The 10,530-nt window shown below is 29.0% G+C and overlaps 1 protein-coding gene across 1 annotated transcript in view; it reads left to right on the top strand.

The window, feature by feature from the left end:
- LOC101511151 (zinc finger CCCH domain-containing protein 24) overlaps positions 1-4,751 on the top strand; it is a 6,491-nt gene extending 1,740 nt beyond the window's left edge. Inside the window, exons 5-14 of the mRNA XM_073370371.1 lie at positions 231-372; positions 448-601; positions 731-811; positions 1,151-1,273; positions 1,650-1,817; positions 1,898-2,032; positions 2,943-3,038; positions 3,220-3,504; positions 4,067-4,110; positions 4,197-4,751. Of these exons, the coding sequence (XP_073226472.1) occupies positions 231-372; positions 448-601; positions 731-811; positions 1,151-1,273; positions 1,650-1,817; positions 1,898-2,032; positions 2,943-3,038; positions 3,220-3,504; positions 4,067-4,110; positions 4,197-4,443 (1,475 nt within the window). The 3' untranslated portion in view covers positions 4,444-4,751. The remainder of the gene's footprint in view (positions 1-230; positions 373-447; positions 602-730; positions 812-1,150; positions 1,274-1,649; positions 1,818-1,897; positions 2,033-2,942; positions 3,039-3,219; positions 3,505-4,066; positions 4,111-4,196) is intronic.
- The last annotated feature ends 5,779 nt before the right edge of the window (positions 4,752-10,530 follow it).

Raw genomic sequence — 10,530 nt, 5'->3', positions numbered from 1 at the left:
GGAAATAGGTATTGTTTTATTTTATATCCGCAAAGTTTGTTCAAATCCTGAAGAATAATGCCAATTTATAATGTTTTGGAGTTTAAGACTTGAGGTGCTAGTTTGGAAACGTCTGATATTTTTTCACGATTTTACCCTCTGTTATCTTTTCTGTAATCTGGTTCATTTTGAGAAATACATTAAAAATTTAATTGGATACAATACAGTTCTTTGGCCACTTATTTCTCACATTTCCGCAGGTGGTCTTCCATGCAATCTAGAGGGTATTATTGAATCACCAATTGTAAATGGATATCGTAATAAGTGTGAATTTTCAGTTGGATATTCCATGGAAGGCAAAGCAACAGTGGGCTTCAGTCTTGGAAATTTTAGGTATGCTGCACTTTCTCTGTTTGTATAGTGGTTTGCTGAGTTCTTTATTATACATATACTAAAATATTTTAATAGGGAGGGTGTAACAGCAGTTGAGGAAGCAGTGGACTGCCCAAATATTTCTACCATTGCTTGCAAATATGCTGCTATCTTTCAAGAATTTCTACAGCACACTAATTTCCCAGTTTGGAACAGATTTAAAAATTGTGGATTTTGGCGTCAATTGACGGTATATACTTTGCTCGATTCTGTGTCGAAAATTTGATGGCCATGTTGATTATTGTTTCTAGATATGGTGCTTATTTTTAAAATTTATTATGTATTTTTAACCATTTCTGAAGCTAATTGGTTTCGTAAGGTTCGAGAAGGGAGGTCAAATGGGAATGTTGCCGATGCTGAAACTTTTGACGGTATTGCAGAGGTCATGATTATTGTGCAGGTTATTTTTGAACTTTTTGGTGAATGTGCTTGTTACTATCTTATAAAACCCTTTGAGTTTAAGGTTGGTGGAGGAGAGGGTGATAGTTTATTGTTTATTATTATCCATATATAAAGGCTCAATCTGATTGTGAACATTTAGAATGAAACTGACAGGCCATATTAATCTGTGCTGGTATTATTGTGTAAAGTGTGAACATTATAAACTTGTGTATGGGCCATAAGGTTTAGACTTTAGATAGAGAGACAAGACCCCAGAGTACTTGGAGCTTATGATTTGGGTATCTCTTCTTTCTTTTGAATTACATTCATAACTTATTGTCTTTGTTCTTGATTTTAGGTTTCTACTGCAAGTTTTGATGATGCACTAGTAGCCGCTGAATTTAAAAGGCTTGCTGAGTCATTTGTTACAGGAGCTACCTCTCATTGTCCAACTTTGCCCCTTACTGCTTTGGTTGTTCAGGTAGAAGCCTGTGTAGTTGAAGTTTCTTTTGTCAGAGATTGTTAACGATCAATTGTTGTACACATGCATGTCCATGCAATATAACTGGAGGGATATAATAATGTTACTGTTACACTGTTTGCTTTCTCTCTCTCTCTCTCTCTCTCTCTCTCTCTCTCTCTCTCTCACTCTCTCAGCATCAGTAGATTAGGTTATTTTATTGAGAAAAAATCCATAGCATTACCATATCTGAAGTGTTAGATATTTGATGGTTCAATCATAAATATGGGCAGATCTGAAGTGTTAGATATTTGATTGCTTTCAATTTTGATTGCATGTTATGGTGTAACTTAATTTTCTGAATGACTTCCCATGTGGAAATTGGTCTTACATGTAGGATCACCAAGGAATATCCAACGTAGCACCATCTGATGCACCACTGCATTCACTTCCCATAGCAGTTGGTGATCCTGAGAGGGATGAAAACATCAGTGCTGCAGATGTGAGAATCCATGATTATATCAGCAATCTCCAGTTCTCTATATCTCCAACCTCATTTTTTCAGGTTGGAATGGCGATATTGTTTTGCCCTGTTTTCAACAATATTTATTTTCCTGGAATATGAAGTTGAGTCTACCGCCGCAGGTTAACACGCTTGCTGCTGAGAAATTATACTCCCTTGCTGGAGATTGGGCTTGCTTAGGTCCAGATACATTGCTATTTGATATATGCTGTGGGACAGGAGCAATTGGCCTTACATTAGCACATCGTGTTGGAATGGTAATAATCACCTCTTAAGTTTCTATCTTGCCTAAAAAAAAGGTTTCTTTCTTCTTTTAAGCTTGCAGATCTTTAGGAAATTTATTGTTCGATATGCCCCTTTTGTGGTATGATATGATGTAATGATGACTTTTGCAGTGGTTGAAATAAATTTTCAGCTATACTCCTATATTCCATAATGCTTGTCAATATTGAATGTTTTTTGGTTACCAAGAATGAACTTGATAGATAAAATTGTTCCTATTATACCCTCATCTTTCACTTCCCCAACTTCACCCAATTAATCTCTCATTAAATTCCTAAAACAAAGGAAAGTTTTCTACAAAGTATTCTGCTCATTTTATTCTCTCTTGTGTGAAGCGTTTGGGTTTCACTTTCATCCCACTTCTCAAAAGCTTTCCAGACAAAATGAAAAAGCAATACCCTCCACTGTTTTTTCATCATAAAATGTTCACCATAGAATCCCCTCCTTTTTAACGTGCTCATATACATGTGTTGTGCTCATGAATTAGAGGCAACCCATATTAGTGGCAACATGTTTTGGTTAACTATTACCTTTTTTTTGTATAGTTTCATATGAAATCAAATATTAAAGAGTATTTGTTTTTTCCCTTCAAAATAATATTTTTGGGAGTGGATGTATGTATGACCAAAAATTCATCTTCCAACTTTTCAACTATTCATTAATCACTTTATGGAAAACGTGTACGATAGTTTGTTAGAGATAAGGGTAGGATTGACAATATGTAACGTTAACTATCAAAATAATAGATAAAAGTGAACAGAAAATTTCTTTAAAAACGGTTAGTGTTAAGGAACGGAAAGAGTATTATTTAAGAGCTTATTTTCCAAATTTTTCCTACTTTTTTTCTGGAATTGCTGGAATAAGATTTGTTTTGGGTTATTCCAGGTGATTGGGATTGAAATGAACGCTGCTGCTGTATCTGATGCTCATAAGAATGCTGAGAATAATGGCATAAAAAACTGTAAATTTATCTGTGCAAAGGTGAGGTCTGCAGTCTGGAATTATTTTAATGGTTTCCGTCCAGAAATAAGGCATGAATTTATAGTTGACATCAAATTTTGAAACTAAATATTCGTCTCTCGGGAAAGCTTTCAATCTGTTTTTAATTGTTTCCATGTATTAACATTGCAAATTTTGCATGCTTGCTTATATGAGGAAACAGGCAGAGCAAGTTATGGGATCTCTGTTAAAGGAATACCTTAATGTGCCCAAGGAACAAGTTGATGATCCTAATATCTCTGCAAGTGTTAATGACATGCCTGAAGATAGTGCCTGCCCAGAGCCCGGAAATGGTGAAAAGGCATCTAATTCTTCTGAAAATAATAATTCAGGAGTTGAAAATGAGGTTCCTAAGGATAGCACTTCCGAAAATGAGAATACTTCCATGCAACAGTTCAAAAATGTTGTTGCCATTGTTGATCCTCCCCGTGCTGGACTTCATCCAACTGTAAGAATCATATATAGTGTCTTCACTTTTTTTAAATAGCTATCATAACTCTAGTTGCACATTGTCTAAAATATGATAGAATTTCCATGCATTTTTATTTTTGTGCCTTTTCTAGTTGTCTACCATTTTTGTAAGACTGCATCGAGACTCAAAGAACAATTTTATTTGCCCTTGAAGTACAACATATATTAGGTTTGAATAGGAGTTGCTGAAACTGAAATCTCACCTTTACCTACGATCATGTGGTGGTTCCCTACATTCCCATTGCCCCTTTTAAGTATGTGATACTATGATTCCTCATGCCGTTCACTGTCTGGTTTCTCATCGGTCCTGCTCCACAATTCCTAGAGATGATCAGTTACAGTGACTTGATTTTCTCAGCATTGATTTAACTTGTCTTGTATTATTACATTTCTCTTGTTCCGGTTTATTGCAGAATACTATATTTATAGTCTTCTATATTGTAGGGCAGATTTATTTAAATTATTATTTTTGAATATGCAATGGTTTCTCTCATTCTCTCAAAAGCCGAATTTCTGACTTATAAATTGTGAAATTACAGGTGATTAAAGCTTTAAGAACTCATACACACCTGCGGAGGCTCGTGTTAGTTCTTGTTCTGAATTATGCTATACTCTTATTCAAGTTATTTCCATTTTTTAGGCAAACTAACTGTGTATCTTTAAATGCAGTTATATATCATGTAATCCTGAAAGTTTGGTGGCAAATGCTATTGAGCTTTGTACGCCATCCCCCGCCGAAATTGAGAAAGGAAATAAAGACAACAGAGGATGGAGAAGGATGAGTAGTGCTGGCCTAGCTCGGCATAGGGCCAAGTCTATGCCCATTTCAGAGGCCTTTAAACCCATAAAAGCCATGGCTGTTGATCTTTTTCCACATACTCAACATTGTGAATTGGTTATGCTTCTTGAGAGGTAGGTCAGGTGGACCAGAGTTTGTGTTGAAGTCTATTTTATTTGCTAGGCTCACAAATTCAATTGTCCCACAAAACTTTGGCTGGCATTACAAGTGGCAGTAGATGTTACTAGGTTAGTGTTGATTTTATTTTGATCTTGTGTCCTATAAATTATACTCGAGCATGACCTTCAATATTCAGCCACCCTATAAATTCCTCCCTGGTGCATATGCATCATGAAACATTATCTGCATCTTTTATAATTCCTGAAGATGTGGAGTTTGATTACTGCTTTGAAACGTATTCATGATATAGTTTTTTTGTTTTTAAATCTTTTCAGAGCCTATTCTATTCTGACCAGAACTTATAAATTTCCCTTTCTTTGAGGTAATTAAACAAAAACTTTTCTAATTAGAAAACTATGTTTTTTAGGTAAAAAAACCAACAGGTGAAAGTGCTTATCTGTTTAAAGTATACCTCGTGATGCAGAACTTTAATTTGTGCTGCCAAACTAGATTTGTACCACGTTATAACAAAAGCTAGAATCTGCGTATACTATTCTTTAATAAGGTTTTGTGTTTTGGGAATATTCTTCACATCTTATTTCATATTACTTGAAGTTGTGTTGCCTAGTTTGGTGAATTGTTAATTTGAAAGAAATTAAAATTGTTGTTAACCTTGGCTACGCCTTGGGACAAAAATTATTGCTATATGTGCTCAGTGTTGTTGACTGGGCAGTCAAAGAATCAGTGGTGTAAGTTGACTATTGATATTGTATTCGACACATGCTCATCACTAAGTAGTACATTGTTGGAAATGAGTCAGCTCAAACACTTTGCCCAGAAGCAATTAGTGGGCATATTTTTTTTTTCTTTTCAATTCAAACAAATTTAGACTAATCGTTTACTTGACCTCCTTCCATTGGCACCACTTTACTTGGACAGTTGGACTAATCGTTTCTATCCATTTTTTATTTCGTGCATAAATTAAATAAATAACGGGACATATCTATTTTGAAATTTGCGCAGCGGATTTTAAATTAATTATTACTTTAGTGGCTGCTACTTTAAGGTCAGTTTGATCTATTTGTAGTGTGGTGTCACTATCAATCGAGTGCATCGAATTTGTCTTGGGATCGAGAAACACAACATTAGCTAAAGAGAAGTGATAAATTTCATCTTGAAACTTGAGTCTTGCTACTTTGACATGGAGAAGTGAGAAAACTCACGCTGAAGAGTTTTTTCTTATCAATGTTTTTATAAGATTTTTTTTTTTACTTTTTCTTTGACTTTTAATTTAAAATTCTTCACGAAATTTAACATAAATTAGTGATTTTTTTTATTATTATTGAAAACGTAATAGATTTTTTTCAATTTTATGATATCAATAATGACAAATATGTGAAACTAAGATATTTTTTTGACATTATTTCTAGAATCATTTTTCAGAATACTCATGAAATATATTGGAGTGTCTCATAATATAGACAAATAGTGAAAAACTTACAATACTTAGAGCATTAAATAGGTATCACAATTTTAATTTACATATTAATATTTAATTTTATTATAATTTAAAATGTTAATTTAAATATTTTAATTAATATTATTGTATATTATTTAATTTAGATTTAAAATAAAATTGAACTTACATTTTTATATTAATAAAAATAAAAATAAAAGTAACGGTTATAAAATTATTATTATTAATAAATTAAAAAGAAATTAACGGTCATAAACTAATAAAAAAATTATTAAAAACTGAATTTTACTTAATTACCGGATTAATTAGCTAGCGAATGAGTTATTTTTTTTACATTTTCAATTAATTGACTAGTTATATAAATGTGAATGATAAATTTTGTATATTTAAAATAGTTTAATTTTTATGTATTGATAATGTAAAAAGTTTTACACAATTGACTAATCATGAAAAATTATGTGTATAATTTTATAAATATTTATTACAAAAGATAAATATTATTAATAATTTAACAGTTGTGATTGATCGAGAATATAACTCTTTACATTAACAATGTAGATAAATCAAATTTTAAAATAGTTGTTGGTTCTTTCTTTTTCAGTCTTTTATTGACATAATTTTCCTTCCATCTCCATAACTAAACAAAATTTTATTTAGTTAATTTTTTTGTCAACCTTAAAAAAATTTGAAAGGCTATCCTTAAAAAAAACAAAATCAGTCTTTTATTGACATAATTTTGCTTCCATCTCCATAACTAAACAAAATTTGAAAGAGTTTTTTATTTTAAAAAATTATTCAAATGGTAATATTTAATTTATTTTTTTGTCAATAGACGATGGTAAAAATGTTTCTCAATAAGTGCAAGATCTCATATTGGAATTCGAGACATAGTATTTAGTCTAATAATATTGATATTTATTATTAAATTAGCCCATATTATTATAATTTTTTACATCATCATGTATACATCACTTAAATGATTGTCATATCACCAAATTAAAACTTAAAGAAGTGTGATCAGATCGTTTTTTTTCTTCTCCTCTTTTTATCTAAACAATGATTTTCACATTTTGAAAAAAAAAGAAAATTTTTTTTACATATATTTAATTTTTCTTTCGTGTTTTGTCGGGATAATTTCGTCGTATGAGCTCAACATTGTTTTGTTCGTTGTCTTTGTGTGAAATTTTTTTTTCTCGTCTTGTTGTAGTGCCCATTTGGTTTAGATTGAAATATTAACTTCAACTCCTTATAGATTCAAGCTATGACTTTGACATCGTCAAATATTGCAAATTCAAAATCATGAGTATTCTAAATACTTTAATTTTGACACATTTGTAGACAGGGACAGAGTCGTGTATTGAGTTGTGTGGGGAACCGCATACACTTAGTTCTCAAAAAATTAAATTTTTGTTATTTAATAAATTAAAAATTAAATGAAATGATAAAGAAAAAAAACATAGACAAATTTATATTATACATTGTATCTTCAATATATTTTAATATATTTTAAATGTGTGAAGTGTTGTTATAATATTCTTTAAATATATTAAAAAATTTAAAATAAATCTAAATATGTCTTTTATTAATCATTTTGATTTTTAAATTTGTCTTTAGTATATCAATTTAGCCCATAAATATATTTTTATTTGTCAATTTAGTTGATAAATTTACTAATAAAAAGATATTTGAAAATTTGTTTGTAATTTTAAAAAATTCGTAGATTATAGTGACAACAAATCACATATTTTAAAAGAAAAAAATAATTATTTATTATTTTTTTAATATTATACATGTGACAATAGTTGAAACAGATATATAAAACTCCCACTATTTAAATTTTCTAGATTCGTTCTTATTTATGAATGTTTTGTTGTTATATATTATTAACTTGAGGACTTTACATATTCATCGTTTTCGATTTTAATTTAAAATCCGTCTACCACATTAGTGTGTTTTAGGCAAACACGATTCTGGGACATAGTCTATCACTCAAATTTATAAAATACGTCTATCATACAAGTTGAAATTAAACCAAACATAAACTTAATAATGGAAAAGAGCTTTTATGGGACCATGACATCTCAACAAACGTGACTTCCCATTTCTTTGTCTCAGGGAAATGAATTGAATGTGGCAAGCTACATATTTTGATTTTATGCAAAATACTCATACATTCACACGTCATACATACAAAATAATATGAATGTTACACATCATATTTTACAATTTTTACTTCAAGAATTTGCACGTTTCAAGAAAATAATAATCCAAAATTAGGATAAACACAATCACAACTTATCCAGTTAATTGTTATATTACATTTCTAAATAATCACAACTTATCCCAGTTAAATTCTTATACTACATCTCCAAATATTTCTGAAAATTTTGGAATGATAAATATATGTAGCACCTAGATTTTTGTCCTTTTTTTTTTCACTTTATTTTCCTTTACAACATTCATTTTATGATCCACTAAAACAATCAATTTATTTCGGAAAGTTTAACAAAGTGCAAGCAATAAAGAAAATATAACACATTTATATACATCCAAATATTGTTGTTCACAATGTAGAAGCCATACGTGGATCTTGTTAAGACACATAATTCTAAAGTTTTCAATAATTTTTACAAGTTTTTTGATTTATTTATGAGACATTTTATACGTCGTTCTAAGTTTTTAATAATTTAAAAAAGAATATTATTGTTTTTGTTTTAGTTATAAGAGACATTTGAGTTATAATTTTATCAATAAAAATTGATCTATTTGATATATTGTATGGACTAAATTAGAGTCCGGACTCTAATCATGTGCAAATTATGTTATCCAATATTTTATATTTATACTTTCTATACTCAAATTATAAAACCACTCTTATAATTTTAATAGACATTTTTTTTTATGTTTGTGGGGATGAGTATAGAAGGATTTTCTCAACGTTAAACATAGAATTGTGTTGTTAATGTCAACGTCAAATGTAGACATTTCTCTTTATCAAACATATAATTTAGAAGAAACTTTTATATATGAACTTGATTGAATTTATGCAAGTAGTTAAATTTTATTTTTAAAAAATATTTATATTAAAAATAATTAAAAATAGATAATTAGTAACTGTGACAAAGTTGTGAAAACCAAATTATATATACTAATCGATGATAAATTTCGATTAGACATAACATGACATATGTTAATAAATATGTTAATAAATATGCTAATTAATATAGATATTGTGGTATATGTTATTGTAATTTTGGAATCTATAATCGGTATATTTTATTATTAGAATTGTTTTTATGAGTTGAATTGTGGTTGTTGGGTTATCGTTATCGAGATGTATATTTGAGTCTAATATGTGAATGTGACATGATATTTGTGCATCTTTTCTTGCTACGCGAATGAACTTAATCAAATGACATGCATCATGTAGATTGGTACGTGTAGATTCTGATTGCATTTTTTAATTATTAAAATTGTATTTTTTTTTACTAAGTTCAATTTATAAGATTAAAACATGGTCTATAAAATCTTTAAGACGATCCTGGACCAAATACATAATTTTTTAGAACAAAATTATTATTCAAATGTCTATTATAAAAAAGATTAGAATAAATAATTTATAAAAAAAAATTACAAAACAACTATTATAATTATAAAATAAAATAAAATTTTCAACCTAAATTTCAACTAATTTTTAATTATTAAAAACATAAACAAAAGTTTAATCTACTACCTCTCTCCAATATATTTTTATAAATTTACAACTTAAAATTCATATATGCAATCAATATTATACTTTTTATTTATCTATTAAAATTTTGAAATTTCGACCACTCCAATATTGATCCGCCAACGCCATAATCATCAACTCACCATGTTTCTCTACTAAATCAACTTCTCTTCTGTACTTTTTCTTTCAACTAGATTTTTGTCTTTGTTCTTCCTTGTTAGGGTTTAAAATTTTAATTGATAAAATATGTTTTTTCTTTTCTTTAGTGAAAGACGTGAGCCTTCTCGGAAGGAAGTATGGGTTGGGTTAGAATTACAAATGGAGTGAAGTTCTAGATTAAAATATATATTAATTTATTAAATTTATTTTAATATTAAATATGTTAATTCTGATGAAATTTCAACTTTTTAATTTTATTTTTTAAAATAAAAAGTATAACTTATAGTTGATACGAAATTCTCTATCAAGTAGTTTTAGTCGTTAGTGAAACGAAATATATATAATTATCATTTAATTTTAAAAATTTTAAATGATTTTTTTACAAGCATATTTAAAAAATCGTAAAAAATATCTCTATAAAATTTTAGACATTTTTTAATTTAGAGTGAACCAAATTACAATGCCAATTTGAAGCCCATAGCTTCTGTCATATTCGACATTGATTTTATACATATGGTATGGATGTGAGCTTCATCTGCAAGGAAGGAAAACCTGCAAATTACCATCGATCTTGAACAAAATCAAAATCAAACTTGGTTGATACAACTTATTATGTCTTAAAATAATATAGCATTATTATATGTATTAAAGCTTGTAAATATTTTTGATATAAAATGTAAAATTTATAAATTTTAATATATAACAGAATCTATGCTAATAAAAAAAATATCTTTCATGT

Source organism: Cicer arietinum, chromosome 6 (genome assembly GCF_000331145.2).
Source record: "Cicer arietinum cultivar CDC Frontier isolate Library 1 chromosome 6, Cicar.CDCFrontier_v2.0, whole genome shotgun sequence".
NCBI lineage: Eukaryota > Viridiplantae > Streptophyta > Magnoliopsida > Fabales > Fabaceae > Cicer > Cicer arietinum.
The sequence above is the reverse complement of the archived record's forward strand: the minus strand, read 5'-3'. Positions and strand labels throughout refer to the sequence as shown.